The sequence below is a fragment of the Syngnathus leptorhynchus genome, chromosome 4 (genome assembly GCF_054491065.1).
Source record: "Syngnathus leptorhynchus isolate UIUO chromosome 4, UIUO_Slep, whole genome shotgun sequence".
Taxonomy (NCBI): Eukaryota; Metazoa; Chordata; class Actinopteri; order Syngnathiformes; family Syngnathidae; genus Syngnathus; species Syngnathus leptorhynchus.
Genome location: NC_141198.1, coordinates 15,668,726 through 15,688,918, shown reverse-complemented (window position 1 = coordinate 15,688,918; position 20,193 = coordinate 15,668,726). Strand labels below are relative to the sequence as shown.

The 20,193-nt window shown below is 42.2% G+C and overlaps 1 protein-coding gene and 1 long non-coding RNA gene across 5 annotated transcripts in view; one reads left to right on the top strand and one right to left on the bottom strand.

The window, feature by feature from the left end:
- The first annotated feature begins 2,408 nt into the window (after window positions 1-2,408).
- On the top strand, window positions 2,409-6,048 carry dmrt2a (doublesex and mab-3 related transcription factor 2a). The gene is made up of 4 exons (XM_085909272.1): window positions 2,409-2,519; window positions 3,525-3,873; window positions 4,293-4,395; window positions 4,605-6,048. Exons 2-4 carry the CDS (start codon window positions 3,538-3,540, stop codon window positions 5,576-5,578), a joined length of 1,413 nt encoding a protein of 470 aa, XP_085765398.1. The 5' UTR covers window positions 2,409-2,519; window positions 3,525-3,537; the 3' UTR covers window positions 5,579-6,048.
- A 317-nt stretch (window positions 6,049-6,365) lies between these two features.
- The window catches only part of LOC147058427 (uncharacterized), a 20,427-nt gene continuing 6,599 nt past the window's right edge, over window positions 6,366-20,193 (bottom strand). For 3 of the 4 annotated variants that reach the window (XR_015065814.1, XR_015065815.1, XR_015065813.1), the window contains one exon: window positions 6,366-6,444. This is a non-coding gene — a long non-coding RNA (uncharacterized LOC147058427). Of the gene's footprint in view, window positions 6,445-19,134; window positions 19,641-20,193 lie in introns of those variants that run through there. The other variant, XR_015065816.1, reaches the window with a different exon arrangement.

Sequence of the window (20,193 nt, the reverse complement as noted above, 5' to 3'; positions counted from 1 at the left end):
CTGGATCTGCAGAATCTGCAGCATATTCAGTTTCCTTCCATTCAAATAAGGTGACAAATGCCGCCACCTGCTGGTCAAATGTTAACACAGCATGAACGCTCCGGTTGTATACAGCTCGTTGGGTTTAGCTGCCTTCGTGTGACATCTAGTGCTTGGACGTCAAAACGACATTTGACGCTTTTCATGACTAAGAAAAGGGCCCCAGTTACAACTCAAGATGAACACCAACACTTATTTCAATGTTTTCCCCTACGATGTACATTTAGACAACACCACACAAATAAAGTTGAAGAGCCCAGTAAGAAATATCGTCTTCAAAACATGATCAATTCCAAAAGAAATAAAACAGCAATTACTGACAATATAAAACGACATGCATGAAATGAAAAAGTATCAAACAAAATGACCGACGGTGAGAACTGATTTAGTGTGTTAACTGCCGTGTTGTCTTTGGACTGGTGTCGGGTCAAAGTGTCAAAGCACTTGAGACGAAGACAAATGCCGCTTGCCATGTCTGCTTATGTCCTTAAGTGCATGTGTTGCGAGTCCATCACGGGCTAATTAACATAACAGCGCTCCACTTACACTTTTAGTGGCGTGGAGTGGACCTCCACCACCTCCTCCTCCTCCTTCTCAGTGGGACACTTCCAACTAGTTGCTGCTCTTTCAATCAGAAACACGACAGCACGTGATCAAATGTCATTTCAGCTCGGTGTGTGTCAACAACACGATATACGACCATTCAACATCTCCAGAACCCAACAGAAGTTCTGGAAAAGTGTCATGTGTCAATAAAGCCTCCAAAGATTCATTTGAACCGTCACAAGAACTCTAAAGTTTTCTGTAACAAGATCTGGAACTCCTCAAGATTATTCCAACACTCGTGAAGACTTTGAAGCACAAATCTTATTTGACGTGACTTGGAACCTCTCAAACAATTATTCTTCTCTCCCACAGACCTCTATGAAGACCAACATTTTAGAATGCCTTTAAGTGTCTTAAGACTCATTTGAATCCCTGCAAGAACCTTAAATGGTCTTGAACATGAGCGACATTTAATTCAAGAGTCCTTAACCCTTCAGAACACTCAACAGAAAAGAACTCTAAATCTTCCAAAGGGCCCTGAACCCATCAAAAGTCTTCCAAAGATTGCCATATCTTCTTGAACAGAACCTAGAACTACTTCAGAAGGCATTCAAGCCTTCCAAAGATTCTTTGGAACCACCTCAAGAAGCCCAGGTTTCAACAGGGACAGGTAGCTCTTCATGGGGGACCCACAAACCCGAGTTTTATTGAGAATCCAAGACTCCCCCTCTCAGAGAAATTGAGACCATCCACAACGACCTCTGGAAGACCTTCAAGATCTACAGGCTGTCCCACATTTCCCGGTGTAACTTTAAAAAAAAGATGCCAAGAATTCCTTCAAAGTATCATCCCAGGGGTCCTTAATGAGCCACAGAGAATACGTTACACCTGGAGGTGTCCAGACCCTGGTGACGAGCGCATCCCTCCGACCTGAGCTGTGGCCCGGGCCCGTCGGATCAAAGCATTCCTCACCAGGAAACTGCAGCGTGGGGTGGCCGCTTGTAACCCCCGTCGTAAATTAAGAGACCAAGTGGAGAGTCAAGCTGCACCTGCAGGTCTTCAACCCAAAAAAACTACTCAACCCTCCCTTTCTCCACACATGGAGGAAGAGTTAGGACCCCAGAGAACCCCTGGCTGCACACAGTGACTTAGATTGAGGGCTATTACGCGGTTGTTACAAATATTGAGCAGTAATACACTAGGAAAACACAAAAGGTATATACATACAATACAAGGAAATAATGTGTATGCATCTTTAACTAAAATAAAGTGGAAAGGGATAACATAAGAACAAAATATAATTATATACATAAAACAACCAAAGAAAGTATAAAAAAAAAATAAAAAATTAATGAAATGTTGAAATGAATAAAAGAAATGCCATCAAATAAATGTAAAAAGAAAAAAATAAGAAAAAAAAACATACTAAGTGTAGCTAAATGGATGTTTCATTCAAAATCATCACATTCAAAATCATATCGCTACCTCGTCCTTAATTTGCAGTATTTGGAAACATTCATAAGACCTTTGCATATAAAGGGAGCTCCATGAAGATATCAGCTAACAAGCTAAATCAGCACTGCACTCAAATATGTTGACTAGAAAACACCATGACATGAAATTAATTCATTTCTGACGGTTATATTGTTAAGGAACTTGTGTCAAAGAGCAGATTTGAGCACCGCGGAAGCTTGGTGGCCCCTTATTGGTCAGTTTCGTTTTTTTTTGTATTTGGTTGGAGAGGCGGCCAATCAGAAGCAGAGGGGGCGTGACTTGTGAGAGGCGTTTGCGGTGAGCTGGCTCTGCGCGAGCAAATTTGGCTCAGTCGCCTTACACGCGCAGACACAAGCAGTCAATTAACAGCCAATTAAGTGCTCGCTGCTCTCCAGCAGGCTGGAAAACACCTGGAGTGAAAGGACCGTCCACTCGTGGAGGTAAATCTTATTCTTTGTTAGTATGGCCACTAATTAGCAAGTATATAAAACTAATCAGAGCAGGAATTGATTTGTTTTATTTCAATTATTTTTGATTGTTTTAAGACATGCTTAAGTCTAACTTGGATGCTGAGTGTTTATTTGTATTTGACATTTATAGTTTCTGGAATTTATAGTTTAGTTTGTTTTAAAACCTGTTTTTAACCCTTGTTCATTTTTTTTATTCTTATAATCTGGATTGGAACTCTGCACTCTAACATTTAAAATCATTTTGATCAATTCCAATTTATCTCCATAGTTGGGGTAAAAAATATATTTTCAATATGTTTTATAAGAATATTCATAAGTCTGGAGAAGAATTCCACACTTTTTAAAATTATTTTATTTCATGCAATAGTCTAAGCCATATTTCATGTCTTTAAAAAGTACTGTAATTGTTTTGGGTTAACATTAATTTCTCCATAATGTAGCGAATGAGAACATATTAATGAAGATTTATTGCTGCAGCACGTGCATATTATATATAATAAACTTGAAAAAAAAAGCAAATCTAAAATATCTATCTATCTATCTATCTATCTATCTATCTATCTATCTATCTATCTATCTATCTATCTATCTATCTATCTATCTATCTATCTATCTATCTATCTATCTATCTATCTATCTATCTATCTATCTATCTATCTATCTATCTATCTATCTATCTATCTAAATATATTCACACAAGCATTTACTTATTCAGAATTGTATTGCATTTTCCTCTCAATTCAGGAAAAAAAAAGCTATACTGAAATGTAAATGTATCTGTATTTTCAAAGTGCTACATTATAATCCAGACTATATGAATGCAATCTTCTAAACAAAAGAAATACGCAGAATGAGAAAAAGAGTATAATAAAAATGCTCTTTCTATCTAAAATAGAAAATATGCAAATCATTTGTGTGCAATGACATTGCAAACGATGCAATTACCGCAACTTCAAAACGTTGCATGGTGTTCAGGGCGCTCGCAAACATGACCGAGGGTTGCGAGTTCGAGATCGACGTGGAGAGCGTGGAGGCGGAGGCCGATGAGGCGAGCGAGCGAGTGGACGAGGACAACCAGCACGACGGCGGGGACGCTCACGCCGCCAAGCCGGGCCCCGGAGGCTTGAGCCTGGGCGAGCAGCGCAAGTTGAGCCGCACACCCAAGTGCGCACGCTGTCGCAACCACGGCGTGGTGTCGTGCCTCAAGGGCCACAAACGCTTTTGCCGCTGGAGGGACTGCCAATGCGCTAACTGCCTGCTGGTGGTGGAGAGGCAGCGGGTGATGGCCGCCCAGGTGGCGCTCCGGAGGCAGCAAGCCACCGAGGTAAGCCGGCGGGCGGATCCAAGGGACGGTCGCTGCATGTCAAACTCTGACGAGACGGATTAGAAATTTCTATTGAAATAAAAAGTCAACTACGCAAGTAACCTTCACACTTAATGATAATGATTGTATTTTCTGATATTCGAATCTTTATTAAATCATTTGGGAGGTTAAAAGATTTAAATCTAATATACAATTCGATTTATTTAGCAATGAATTTTTTGCTCATTTAAAAGTGGACCAAGTCAGGAAGTTGTTTTGCAAGAACATTTTTAAAGACACGATATTTTGACATTTAAGTCTATTTTTTTTAAACACGGCCAATCGGATTGTGACACGACATGAGAGACAAAGAGACTTGATCTGAGACAAATGTATTTTATTCACCAATGACTAAAGAATTTTTTTTTTCAACCTATCAGGACAAAAAAGGCCTGTCTGGGAAACAAATTCCAGCAGAGAGGAGGCCCATCTATCAGCGACATGTTCGTCCATCAACTCTGCTGGCCAAAAGCATCCTCGAAGGTCAAAAACTGGCAATTACATCTCTCTTCTTCTGCATGGGCTTTAAAACGAGTTCATATTGAAGCAGCTGTTGCAAATATTATTATTTGTTTGTTTGACACTTTTGAGGAGTTGACCTATTTGGTTTAAAGGGGGTTACCTGTCCTGGAGATGTTGCTATCAAACTTGAAACCCCTCGCACGTCCTAATTTGTCCCCCCGATTCGACAGGTTTCCGCCCGGTGCCGTCCGATTCCTTCCTGGCCGCCAACCCGAGCCTGCCTCCGCCACTGAGCGACCGCATGCGCAAGAGGCGGGCCTTCGCCGACAAGGAGCTGGAGAGCATCATGCTGGAGCGCGAGTACAAGGAACGCGAACTTCTGGAGAACGGCCAGGCCTCCCCGCTCCTCTTCGCCAGCAACGTGGCGCACCACGGCGTCGACTACAGCGCCTACAAGTCGGCGTACTCGCCCGAGGTGTCCCCTAAGGACATGTGCCTGGGCCCGGCTTGTTTGGACGCGCCCGTGCCGTACGCCGCGGCCGCTAACAACGTGGAGCTGGTCTCGTCCAACGTGAGCGTGGCCGCCACGTACCGGCACTACCCACGAGGGGGCTTTGTGGTGTGGCCCCGTGCTGCCGCTAACCTGGGGGATGCCCTGTTCTACCGCCAGTGCCTCTTCAACGCAACGGCGGTGCAGAACATGAAGCCCGGCGTTGCGCCGTGGGAGCCCAAGACCGCGCACCCCGAGAGCCAGCCGGCAGAGCGGGACGAGGCCGATACCGAGGGCTCGCGAGCCGCCTCGTTGCAGGATCCCCCAAAATCTACCATGAGAGAGAACTCTGCTTTCTACTCGCCAAAGAGGAGCTTTGGACAAGCCTTCCCAGCTAAGGATGCAGCCAAGTTCTCACTGAAAGTCAACTCCACCTTCCATTCGCTCATCCAACACTCGCTGGGTGACAAGGGCGGCGGCGGGGCGGCGCCCGAACTCCGGGGTGCACCGTACTGTAAGGAGTTCCTGCAGGAGGCGGCGCGTAAGCTCCGGGAAAGTTCCGGCAAGGACGCGCAGGCCGGTAAAATGGCCGACAGGTGCGCCAAAGACTTTCTGTCCAAGCCGGGAGGGACCAAGATGGCCGCCGGCGAGTCCCTGTCCTTCTCAGTGGAGGCCATTTTGAAAAGACCGGCCATGAGTCGAGCGTTTCATTGAAAGACAAATACCCCCAATTTTCTTTTCGAAAAAAAAACTTTAGATCCCAGACAAATCAGCTCAATAAACCTCCGTCGCTCGGATTACTACTTTCCTGTCTGCCAAGGTTTTGGCGCCAACCGGTGGCAATTTTGCACATTCTGGAAAAAAATGCAAATGGGTGACTGAGAATCGCAAACTCAAGAGTCGACGGGGGTTCTCTTTATGTAAATATGGTTTTTCGGGTCCAAAAAGAACACTTTCTGGTTTTGTACAGTGTATTATATATTGTTTCTGCTTGTGCATGTGGAAAAAAAAAACATCCAAAGTATTTAAACAAGTTGCTCATGTCAATAAACTTTGTAAGACTTTGCCTAAAATGTCTCAGAGTTCATACTCAAGTAAGTCTGCCATTTTGCCATTTCCTTAATAATGAAATCCAACTTCAAGTCACTTATGCTTAAGAACAGGACATTTATATAAAATAGAAACCCCCCCACAAATGTAGTAATTACACTCAAACATTGCCCGCTCAAAAGCAGCCCCGAAAATGATCAAATCTTTGCAGATTTTTCTCGCTGTTGTAAAATGAAAAGATTGCGGCAATCAAATTTTCAGCTCGTAATTGCTATATTTGTTTTGAGCGTAAAGGACCTCAAAAATACATTATTTTAGTCATAACATATATTTTATGTAATTAATTGTCTGAATAAATAATGCTCTCCCAAATAATGGATCTCAAATAATCATTGGTAAAACATGAAAACTCCAGCAGGGATAATTGGAAAAACAAAGAAAACCAGCCCTACCTTTCAGATTTTATTCTCGGTGGCAGGGAAAAGGTTCCAACATTTTCCCGAGTGACCATCGGCCTAGAATGAGGATCCCTGTTGAGTACAAGAAAAAAAACTGACAATCACTAAATATTTGAGTGACCCTTTATTTTGATTACAATCAGCTTTCATAACATTTCTTATGTTTTTACAGCCTAATTTACACATCAAGTGTCGACTCGTGTGCTGGCATGCACATGTTACTTTTGGAGCCCGGTGTGAAGGGGGGGGGGAAAACATTTTTAGCACATTTGTACGTGCAGCTTTCAAAGATCGTTCTCGTTTTCACACGTGTTGTTGTGTAAACATAACTGGTGAGTGTGTGCGCCACACAGCGTTTGTGTGTACTAAACGGCCACTGATAACGATCTGCTGAGGTCCTTAGGACCACAGGCGGGGGGGGGGAAGTTTGAGCGTGTCAGCAAGGGAGCCAGCCGGATTGCTGACTTCATAGCGCGCACGCACACACACACACACACACACACACACACACACACACACACACACACACACACACACACACACACACACACACACACACACACACACAGGCACACACACTTTCACCTTATCTACAGTTGCCGTTCACACAGTAGCATTTTGTTTGCGTGCACACATGTGTCGTTTGCCATTTCGAGACTTGACTGATTTTCCTTCATGGCAGGGCACACAAACGCACACACACACACACACACACACACACACACACACACACACACACACACACACACACACACACACGCACACACACGCACACACACGAGGAAAAGTGGCCTGGGAATTTAGTCTTTGGCGTCTCTTGTTTCGCAGTGACAACAAGGCAAAAGGTCACAAAGGTGCTTGTCGTTAATACACGTCGCCGCCGATGTTGTCGTGTTAAATGTCGATGCAGGGATTGCTACAACCCGAATGCATCGTATTGGCAATAAACTAAAAAAAAAGTTGAACTTTACTCAAGAATATTTCCTATCTGACACCACCGTCATCTCATATCATATGTCATATCTTGAGTTTGCGCTTACAAGTCAAAGCGAAACAAATAACCACTAATTGACAGTTCATATCTTAAAAAAAAACTCTAAAAAAGTCAAGGTAGACGACTATCTTGAGTCACCGACTGTATTTATTTATCCCGGAAAACGGGAGTGTTCCACCATGGCGATATTGGTGGTCATTAAAAAGTAGGGGAAGAACTTCACGCCATGCAAAACTACATCACGCTCCATTAACCCCTCCAGTCATAATATCGCGTGTGTGTGTGTGTGTGTGTGTGTGTGTGTGTGTGTGTGTGTGTGTGTGGGGCATCTCCCAACTCGTCGCGAGTTGCTAGCGTGACCATCATGTCTGCTCCGACACCTGGAGAAGGCCACTGGAGAAGATATTTTGGGAAATGTGATTATACAGTAAACCTCTGCTATTCATGCAGTTAAGGTTGTGTTGTTGTTGTACGTTTAATTATTGACTTCGAGTTCTTGACTGTGAAATGAACCATTCTCATAAACCGGAGGTACATTTTTGGAGGAATAAGGAAAGCGAGTGTTGTGTTAACAGAAATGAATACCTAATTTTCCGAAAAAAAAAAAGAAACAAAAATTTGATACTCGTGTCCATTTTACTCAACCGCTAAGAAAATGTCTTCTATCACCACAATGTTGACAGCTTAACCTACAAATTTTTTTAAAGTGTTATTTCATGGCAAATGTCACGTCCACCTGTCATTTTGTAGCAAATTTGCCAGTCTAAACTTTCATGTAAATTCTATGGAAAAAGTGTGTCACATTGCGGGCCCCCCCCCCCAAAGAAAATAGCCATAGCGACATTATATAGCGTCACACACTCTGTGTTATTTCTGCTAGCTTTGTTGTCTTTTGCCCGTGATTCACGACTCTTCTTTTAGCGGCCGCCGCGACGTGACTGATGGCAGCTGCCGCTGCCCGACCGCACCGACCGCCGCTGCGTGAGCTGTGATTTTACTAAAGCGCTGATAAATGGCCGCCGCACCTGGCTGCCGCTAACTAGAGTAAACAACGAGTCTGCCAAAGTTAAAACTTGAGGGGCCCACATTTGCATTGGCCTGGAGGAGTCCATGTAAATGACTGCACATATAGACGCTAAATTTAGGTTCTTATTATTATTTTTTTTTTAATCTGCTATCTCAGGACACTGCTGGGAAATGTACTGATGCTCAAGTTCCTTTGACTTAATATTGGACTCATATTTTGGCATCTCAGCTTTTGGTGTTTTGCTGTAAGTCATTGAAATTTGATGCTATGTTCCACACATGCATTGGATGAAAATTGTCATTTTTTTTTTTCCAATTCTGTCAAGGATGGATACGTGGTTCAACTTTGGGAGCAAATTGGTCAAATGTCTACTTTTGAAGACTACAGCTCATGTTTATATGCGGACATGTACACGATGACTCTGAAATGGCAACTTCAAAGCAAATTGGTAGACGTTTTTGTGGCTCTACTCATGATAGACATGTCTACCAAATTTCAAGTTGCGATTAGAAAGTGACTTCAGGGGGGGTTCAATTTTAAAGATTAAAACTTTATGTTTGAATGTGGGCATTGACACAATGAACGGTTGGCTTCAAACTAAAATGTCCGTTCTCAACTGCGTCTTTTCAGATATGGCTGCTTGAGCTGTTTTTGTGGCTCCATTCATGTCTACCAAACTTTATGTTGCCAAATCAAACTTTGGTAGAATGGATTCAATCATTTTAGTTTCTGGTTTTATGTAGGGTAATTCAATTTTGCCTAGACAGAATGAACACCAAACTCTAATATAAAATGGCTGCTTCACACCAAAATGGCAGACATAATGTGTCCTTTCAGGCGTGGCAATGTGAAACGTGACAATCTTTTTTGCTGATTTTAACCTTGGTGCTGGCTGACAAACAACCTGTTGCCACTGTGCAACTTTGTGGCTGTTTTGGCAACAGCGTCTGTGCTAATGTGTGTGTTGTTACATCAACACACTGTGTTTTAACTCACTTGGCCCTTGGCCTGTTTGAAGTGTGCACACACACTAACATTTCTCAATTTTAATTCCAAAAGATCCAATCCAACAATTGTTATACTTCACCGGGCAAGGATTCTTGCGATTTTTTTTTTTGTGGGTCCACACATAAAAGATAAGCCTATCAAATTTCATGTTGTGTTAAGTGAGGCTAATTTTTGGGGTCTGACTTTTCAAAACTGAGTTCACTTTTGGAATGTCACAACCAAAGAGTCCCACTATTGAGGACAGGTGTCAATGTCAGCAAAGCATGCAAGTCAGCTAACCCTAACCCCCCAACTCTGTCTAAGGAGACAGGGGTGCATTTGAAGGTCAAACATATTTGACTCCACCTGTAGAATAACCCCACTATAAAAACGAGAAAGTGTCTTATGGGGGGGGAAGCTGCGCGACACAGGAGGACATCACCTCAGAAGTTGCGGATTCAGTCAATCCATCAATCATCATCATCATCATCATCACTGGCTCATGTGCACACAGAGAAACTGCACAATTATAGACACGCGCAAAAATGCATAAAAATACAATTTATTTTCACATTTATTTAATTATTAAATTGATTAAAAATGACTTTTTTTTTTATTATTTGGCATGGAAATAAGCATTCAAAAGATTCACGCAAAGACGCAAGCGTTCCATTGAATTATTAGAAAAATGACAAGGAAATGTAGTCAAATGTTAATCCCTAATACAGCATCGCTTTTATGATTTGCAGCAAACGCTAATATTCATGTGTTGCCATGGTGACGGGGTGCATGATGGGAAAGCCAGAAAAACATGTGTGCTCTTTAAACCTGTCGGTGGGGAAAAAAAAAAAAAAAAAAAAATCTTGACGAGCCGGGGAAGCTTCTCCCGGGGCGTGGCGTTGACACGTGTAAGTGGACCCTGGTGCATTTGAACTTTTTTAAAAGTTTTAAAAAAAGACGATTTAGCAAGGAGGGAATCGAGCAGGGAATCGCGGCCAGTTGCCAACCGGAAAAAAAAAAAAAAATTCAAAGGAAATCGTAAAAGTCTCAATTTAAAAAAAGAAAAAAAAGAAAAGTGCAGATTCTTTTAGCGTTAGAGCTTTTAATGGCTCTAACCCGAGCCGTTTTTACATCACATCAGGATGTGTTGTGGTATTAGTTGGAGCGGGCCAAGAATAATGTCATAAATGACGATGATGAGGCCAGACGCTTCCGACCAAGTGATGAGGAAAGCAAAGCGTGTGCCGCGTTAACGAGCGCATGTGTTCCCATGAGTTATGAATCCAGTCCCGTCATGTGCCACTTTTTTTTTTTTGGGGGGGGGGGGATTATTTCTTGTGACTATATGCTTATTTCTACTGTGCTTATTCAGTGTATCAGTGTCATGCAAATTGGCAGTTACCATGGAGAGAAGTTTTGCAGGAAAGAGCAGGAAGAGGAGTTCATTTTTGATTTTGTGGATTATTTCTAGTCACTGAGTGGCAGTTATCAAAAATAATTGTTGAGAGGAGCAATTGCGTAATATGACATGTACAGGAATGTCGGAGAGTGAAAAGGTCCGCCGTGCTTGTTGTAGACTTTTTTTTTTTTTTTTTTAACTTTGTAGCTTTATTTCTAGTCATAGATTTTATTTCTATTGTTCAGGGTGAGAGTTATCAAAAATAATTGTTGAGAGGAGCAATTGCGTAATATGACATGTACAGGAATGTCGGAGAGTGAAAAGGTCCGCCGTGCTTGTTGTAGACTTTTTTTTTTTTTTTTTTAACTTTGTAGCTTTATTTCTAGTCATAGATTTTATTTCTATTGTTCAGGGTGAGAGTTATCAAAAATAACTGCTGATACCTAATAAAACGTACAAAGAAGATCCCCCAAATATGCCATTGATTTTGTTTTGTGTGGATTATTTGCAGTCGATATTTTTCATCAGTCTACTTTGTTCCACTGATGATTTTCCCATAGCGGTTTTAAACGAGCCACTTTGAGGAGCGTCACCTCCTGTAAAAAAAAAAAAAAGTGAACAAGGTCCTTAGACTTGATAGCTTTACGTCCGGGTGGTCTTAAGGGGTGAGGACCTTGTAAAGGACCTTGCGAGATTCTAACGGGGGTCTGGCCCAGCCTGGCCCAGCCCAACCTAACCTTTGCTGCTTGATGACGTGTCCAGCTGGAGGACCACGGTCACCCACTTGTGCTCACGGAAAGTTGCGCTCATAAACGTTTGGCTTTGATAGCGCCATCCCGCAAGTTCCTAAGGTTGGCAAAAACAAGCTACAGCGTTAGCGTTGGATAACTTGCGCATGCAAGCAGATTGTTAAAATTTGAAAATGGCATCTGCGAGTTAGTGACACTGAGTTAGCTCGATTGAGGACTAGCTCGGTAGCCTTCGTATTTAACGTACACGGCTAGGCCAAAGGAGAAAGTAGAGTGAAAAAACTTTGGGGAAAAACTACATTCACACGCGCCCACATAAATGTCACACAAGATTTAAGCAACGTGCCGTCCCAGGGCTGCAACCTTTTGGCCCGACAGTTTGCTTTTTCCCACTGTCCTCGGCCCGATTGTGCGTGCAGGCGTGTGTGTGTGTGTGTCTTTTCCACGTGTGGCAGCTTTTTTTGAATGACTACATTGATGATCCTATAATAAGTCATCTTGTCTCGCAGGTTACGTCTCCTGTCTGCAAGTAATAAAGCTCATAATTAACAATGTCCTGATCTAGACATTATTTGTGTGTGTGCATGTTGCACATATGATGCTCATCATCATCATCATCATCATCTTCAACGAGTGAAGTCACTTGCAGTAGAAAAGAAGACGACCTTGGCAGGGGCTCGGACCTTGGAGCGGGGCCTGCACGGCAAAAACTGTTTTCCACGTATGGATTTTATTTTTATGTCTTTTATTTTTATGTATTTGTTTCATCTTCGTTTGCTTGCGTGCCATCATTCTATCTGTTTTACTTTGAACAAAATGGAAACATTGATACCCTTAAAAAATACATATCTAAATAAAAAAATAAAAATTATATATATATATATATATATATATATATATATATATATATATATATATATATATATATATATATATATATATCAATCACCAAACCCAGTGAAGGATGCCCAGTGGGATCCAGTGTGGGCGTTTTGTGCATTTCTAGCCTGTTCCAAGAAAACAACAAAAATGCAAAGACTCTATTTAGATAAAATGTATTTTGTGTAGCGCAGATATTTATGAGGGGGCTTTGGAGTGTTTTGGTCTTCTTTTACAACACTGACACATGGCAATAAGATGTTGGCCCGTTTGAAGTCGCACATCTGCCCGCCAGCGGAAACGCGCAAAATCTCGCGTGCCTCTTTGATTGTTACATTGGAGATATCATATGTGTATGTGTGTATGAATGTGTGTGTATGTGTGTGTGTGTGTGTGTGTGTGCACTATCAGGCCGGCTGCTGTGAGCTTGTAAAAGACTGGAAGATGGGGATTCCACATGCTTATCCAAGGAGATAATAAACAAAAGGGGGGGACGGGTGATATATTGGGCACATGTGGGCTCTTGGAAGGATGAAGGGCTGGGGTGGGGGGTGGAGGGGAGTGGAGAGGGGGGCCGGTGGTTGGATACTTGAGGGGTATCCGAGAACAAGATGAGTTCAGTAGATCACATCATCTGACATGAAGAGATTCCCACCCTGGTCACACCCTCCTCCCCAAATGGGGGAGCTGCTTCTTAAATGAATGGAGGCAGTAAAGGAATTATTGGCATTTGCGCTCATTTTCACCACGAATAGATATGCTAAAAGTGGAGCAGAAATTTCTCAGCAAGAAAAAAGGAACATTCTGGAATACTCTGGAAGAGTAACTAAAAAGTTTGAATTGCGCTGACTCAAGATTTAGAAGCAAAAGGCTGACATTTGGGGACAGTCGGGAGGCCCTGAATTGACATTTCAAATTTAAATAGGGTAGGGTTTAAAAATAAGGTTTGAAAGTCTACCCAGGGTTTCAAAAAACAGGGTTGGGGTTTTAATTTCGGGTTTAATAGAAGTAAGTTTAGATTTTCAAAAACGTTCGTGTTTTAAGAAACAAGTTCATCATAGTAATTCAAGTAAATTGAATTGAATTTATTCCTGGAAATGGCGTGTGGCCTCGGAGGGGGTTAAAAAAACGTGTTTTTTGTTACAACTGTGATTTGTTTTGATAACATGCCATTAAGCGCCAGGACCAACCCGCTGACGGGACTCCGCGGCGTCGGCGCCACCGTCGCCTTCCCTTTCGCCATTGGCCGCCTACATCACGCAAACACAAAACATTGTCTACATATCAAATATTACATACTATACAGAATTAGGAGATGACGTCGAAAGATGTGATCATATCATCAGATGAATAAAATATATAGAATATGGAAGAAAAGGTAAAAATAAGAACACCAAAAATGAAACAAATTCAAATGAATGAGTAGATGAAATAGTAAAAACACATACAAGTTAAAAAATATGAATGAAATAAAAATACCCTAAATCAAGAATAAATTAAACAAATCGGATACTAAAATAAACATTACAACAAACAATTCAATCATGAGATATAAAATACGGAAACAAAAACCACCCAAAGTACCCAAATAAATCAATAAAAACAACATTAAAAATAAGACACAAGCTAAATAAAATAAGATTAGGTCGAGCGCAACAAAAACTGAAAAATGAATACAAGAAGCTATTTTCTGAGCAGAGAGAGCAAAAAACTCAAAGATAAAAAAAAAGGCTTGCCAATACCCAAACGGGTTTTGTAAAGAAGAATGATTTCTCTCAATAAATCATTGTGAGCCACTTTTGCCCCTTGCCAAGCCTGGCACCACACACGAACATTTCCACACATATTTGGATGGTGAGACAAGAAGTACAGACGTTCGCATTTAATTTAAGAGGTGTCACAAAAATATGCCGATCTACCTCTGCCGTCGGGCGCTCAAAAGTATTTTTAATATATCCACCCACCCAAGTAGCTCAATAAGACAACCCAAGAGCTCATAACACTTGCAGGCATACATTCTTTATCCTCTTCGAAGAATGGCTTCATTTGATCCGTATGTATTATGCTGCCCCCTGTGGCAAAGTGACAAAAACACACCTAAAGTGTTTTTTTTTGCATTTCTGGATGACCGGGTAGATTATCGGCGACGGCGTGAGGGTGCAGCGACAGTTTGGCTGCTTGAATTGTTTCCACGACAGCGGCGTTTGTCTCCCCGACTGTACGATGAAAACCACGAGGAGTGAGTCATGTGTGGAGTACAAACACACACTGCTGGCATTAGGTCACCCTGTTTGTCCACAAGTTTACCCGCTGAGGAATTCACAATTGAACTGAACCATATTGTTCTCTATTTATATCTCAAAATCAAAAAAAAAAAAAGCACAAACTGGAAATTGTTTTGGAGCTGCATTTCAACAGTAGCGGTCGACGTCTGCTAAACCGATAGCGCTTGTGTTTGTTTTGGGCTTTTGTTTTTGCGTACACAGCTTTGAGAGGTCAACGAGCCTGTGACACCTGTCTGGCTAAACGACGACAAAAGACAACAATACGTTGCTCCGGTGCATGCGCAATTTTGTGACCTGACACCGCAGCAAAAAGAAACAAATGTGTGCTGATCGTTAAGTAGCGTTTCATAAAAACGTGTAACAAACCCGAAAAGGCAAAAAAGAAAAAAAAAAACAATCACGGCTTTCCAAAATGAAAGCGGATTTAGAGTTACCCCAAAGATATTGCGATAGGTTCGCTTTCACAGAGGACGACAAAAATTGGAGAATATGAAATTCTTGAGTGGCTGAAATTCTGAGGATTTTTAAAAAAAAATTCACAAAATCTCGAAAGAATCAAAAACAATTATCAATTCATTTGATAACCGACAATAAAAAACCCTTAAGACACAAGCGCCAATAGAAAACGTCTGGCCGTGAACCTACTATTTGGCACCCCGTGACCTTATGTTGTCACGGTGACAATAAAGTAAACCGTTAACATCCCCAAACAGCGCGGCATGAAGTTATCGTTTGCGCGTAAAGGCGGCTAATTCCGCTAGCGGCGGGCAGCCAATTCCCATGAAATGGGCCCGATATTCCTTTCATTTCTTCTCCGCCCCCACAATTAGTCTCGGTTGGGGAGGGGTGGTGGGCGATCAAAGGGGGTGGGGGGGTAGGGGCCGCTTCGCCACTCGCATGTGCACTGACGTCCTCAAAGCAGAATGAAATATGAAATATCCAGTTTCTCGCTTGTAAAAGCGAATCTCGGGGAACGGGAGGCGTTTCACACGGCTAATACGAAACATTCGCCGTCCGCTGTATGCCGTGCCAAGTAATAGAGTACATATACTATTTTGGAGTTTTGGATTATTTTTTACTTTTATTCACTAGATTTGAAAATATACAGTGTTTTGAGTACAAAACAATCACATAGATTTGCTTTATAAAGTCAGTTTAGCTTAATGCTAACAAACAATATAAAACACCTTAGGCTGGCTAACAAATAGCATCGATACTATTTACAATGTGTGCACTTAAGTACTTTTGCCACTTCTGTAACTTGTTGTTGTTAGTTTCTCAGGTTTTAGGGGGAAAAAGTGTCAAAGCAAACGATGCTGTGGCGTAAGACATCTGTACTCGCATCAATTACGACTTCTGCCGACTGACATTTATGGCTTTCGCCGATGAAGGCCAATTCTCAGGCCTCGGCAGATGTTCAACCTCAAGGGTCCCCAAACTTTGAAATGTCGCCATTCACATAACCACTAAGTCTAGAAAAAGTTTTAAAAAAAGTAGAAATAATGGTTAAATGTGCCTTCCGATTTGTCTTTGTTAGGAGGGACCATTAATGATGCTTGATTTAAGAATTTCTGTAGGAAATTTTATTCATATTGTAATTCTACTGAAATAGTATGGGAAATTTTCTGAAAAACATGAAATTGTGTTATAGTATTTTTTGTTGTGAACATTTTCAATGATTTCTTGAAAGAATTAAAAATATATATTTTTTTAGGGAGATCTTTTGGACATTTTTTTAAAATAAAACTTTTTTGTATGGCTGATATTAAGAAAAAGTACATATTGTAATTATGTGTTAACATTTTGAAAAAAATATTTAATATTTATTTTATATTTTTAAAAATATATATGTTGTTTTTTTTGTGTGTTTGGGCCTACCCAAATTTGTACATAGCTGTTTTTTTGGTGGCTGTTGATGGGAAGCAACTTAAACAAAGCGCCAACAATGTTGCGCTAATGAGCGTCAAAAACGGCGTAAATGCGACACAGGTGCTGGCGCATCGTTGTAGCAGTCCGCCGCTTGCAAATCAATCGCTCGCTGTCAGACGGAAGATTCCAGAGTGTGAAACGACACCTTAACTTGAGGGAAAACACTTGTGATGTCTCCCAGTTGTTGCCAGCATCCCCCCCCCCCTGCTCCCCCATGATGACCACGTGATGACCCCCTTCCAAGTCACCTGCTGCTGGGACCGTGGCTAACCTGCCACCACCGGCGGAAAATCTGCCGCCTCTTTGGACGCATACTTCCATTTTTTCCACCGGATGCCAAAGCTTATAAAGTTCCGACAAGTTCTGACTAAATTAAGATCAACTCAATTTAACATTATTAAAACATTACAAGATGGCGTCAAAGCACTACTTTAGTCTGAATTGAGCGAGAGAGTGTGGCAGTTGCCTCCCCCCCCTGACACAAACACAGAAGAATAAAGTATCTGTCTTCGGTATGTCCAAATAGCAGGTTGTCAATCAAACAGCGGGAGGCGGGGCCACGTTCACGTACTTCCATCTCGCAGGCACAACGTGTACGTAAAATGCCCGCCATCTTTCTCTCATTTACGCCTCTCATAGAACGAGGACGGTGCAAGCTATAAATCAATTCGCAAATCTTCATAAGACTTTTTTTTTTTCTCCCTGCATTGGGTCTATGTGTGCTCGGCAACTTTGAACTTTCTGACCTTAATGTTGTCTGACTTTAATTTCAGGTGAGGTTTTATCTCTCAAATGTACATGGTGAACTCAAGTCGCATTAGAAAGACAGAAGAGTGTTGAACTCCCCAAAAGTGAGTCATCTTTGTGCTGCCGTGAGAGACATGAGGGTATTTTGGGATGAATTCCAGCGATGGGCGACTGTTATAAAGCAACAGAACACGTTTGAACAATGGGAACAGAAACGTTTTTTTTTTTTTTTCTCCGTGCCGGGCTTTCGTATTTAAGCGAGAACGCGTTAACGTTTTGATGAATGACTGCGATCTTATCGTGCTGGCCGCGCTTTGAAGGCGACCCGGGGATGCGAGTCGTCCAGCGCCCACACCTGCGGCGGCCATGTTGTTTTGATTCACCATCGAGGTCGTCTCGGGCCGTGATTGACCAGACAGGCTCGTGGCGGAAAAAAAGGGGAACGGAGATGGGACGATCTGATCTGACGTCCAAAATAAATGAATGAGTAACATGTTCATGTTCAGTTGGCCCACAAATGAGTGGTGGCGGCGGAATGTCTGATGTAAATGGCCGCTTGCCACATTATTGGGCACGCCCAGGTTACCCGTTATGTAACACGACCAAGTTTAAAAGCGCCGGGTTGAACGTTCAAAAATAACAAAAGTGTCCTTGAAAGCTTTGAAAGTTGTTTAAAAAGGCATCGAATCACTTCCATAGGAAATAATGGGGGGGGGGATCATCATCCCCTTGGAAAATACCTCGTCGCTACCTCCCTTTCCTTGTCTACTTGCTTCCTCGTGATGTCATCTTCTTATCTTGGACACTTGCATTTTTTTTTTCTTTTCCTTCCAAAGAAAATCTCGATACCTGGAGCGCCTTCAAACGACAAAATACCTGTTCCATCTGGCGGAGGCCAAGTTATTTACGACGACCTGGATTTTTTGTTGTTTTTATTACATTCAAAGCCTCGAATTACCGCACCATTCATCCTGACGCTCACACGCCGTCCTCGGGAGGCGTTGCTATTTTTACTCAAATAAGAAGAGAACCGTCTCTTCTGCTTTGGAAACGGGGGCCGACATGCCTGGAATTGTCGCGCTGATGCTTTTTCCAGAGAACAGCTGGGATAAGTTTGTTCAGGCAAATTGCTGGGCGCCCAAAGAAGTCCCTCAGTGAAATGTAGACAGGACCCTGGACGTCCGCCATCGGGAGGGGGTGGGGGAGGGACACACACACCTTACGAACTCAGCGGTTTAATTGTATTGGTAAATGTCAAGGAAAGATGACAGGTTCTCTTTGGTGTCATCCATCGTGGGACCCCAGTGGGCGGACCTGGTGCTCCGCACATGTGGAGCAACCCCCGCATTTCTGACTGAATAAGTCATCCTGCGTTTTTTGGCAACGTCCGGCTGGAGATACGATACAGCTGAAGCGCTACATTGTGCTGCCCCTCGAGTCGGACAACCTGGAGATCAAATTCAAATCTCCTAGGGGGGGGGGGGGATCAGTGGTCAATAGAATAGTCCAAATCTCTCAAGATCTTTGCAAGTCTCATGAGATTTCCTGTGTTTAATTGGACAGTCGTCCCCCGCTATTGGCTAGCATACGGAGACTGGGGAGCCAATAAGAGAATCCGCATCTAATTGACGGACGCTCATTTGATATACAGTACAGTATTTGATATTACTCCCAAAATATTATTTAAAATAAATAAATGTCACAATAAAATATCTAATATTAAAAATACAGGAAAAAATCTTATTTTGAACATACATACATACACATAACATAATAATATTTTTTAATATTGGTCATGATGGACCTAATGTGATACTTTGATAATATGTAAGTATTATAATATTATTCAAATACAGACATTTAAATTACAAGGCAAGGCAGGTCAAACGGAATGAATTTTTACATAGACAACATTTTAGAAAAAAAGACAAAATTCTACGTACATTATGGAATATCTAAAAAGCGAACACGGCAGGAGGCTAAGTGGCGCCTTTGATACCAAATGACCGGAAGCGACTTTGCGCTACTTTTGCTCATTTTCCCACTTGAGCGCTCCGCTCCGCTGGGACTTAACGGGAAACAGGTGGACATCTTTAAGGCCATACGAAAACAGGCCAAAAAAGCATAACAAGGCCCCTGTGGCTTCCCCATAAGTGTGCCCTCATTTACCATATGTAGCCGCATATATCAAGCATATAATCATTAACGAGCAGTTCACGGGGAGGTCGCGCGCGAGCCCTTGGAGCCCGGCTCCGGGATCGTTTGCTTCCCCCTGAAAAACCACAAGAGAGCCGGCCTGAGCAAATGTTATGCTTTGCATGTTTCACAGAGCTCAGTGGCCACGATTTCCTTTCACGAGCAATGACAAATCAAGACGGTGGATAGAGTTGCCACTAATGGCTTATCCTCTGTGGCTTCCTTTCTTTCTTGTTTTTTTTTTGTTTTTTTTTTTTAAAAGGAAATTTCCCTTTCCATGCCAAGCGATTCAACATGCATGACCTGACGTGTTGGGATTGAGTTTTTAAAAATAAAAAAGGAAGTGATGACATCCTCATTGTCTCGGAAGGTACCGTACATGCTGCCCGGTAACAAACGGCCCGCGAACCGCTGATTGGTCGCTTACACGAATGACATCATCGAATACAAACAGTTTTCATTCCACTTTCTCCTTCAATTGTTACCGTGTGTGTGCTTTGACCAACACGGGCAATAAAAGTCTTGCGGCAAAATGAGGTCGTTTCGGTAACCGCAAACTCAGAATGGCAGTGATATAAAATAAATGACTATTCAGTATACAATATTCCAATTGACATGGGAAAAACAAG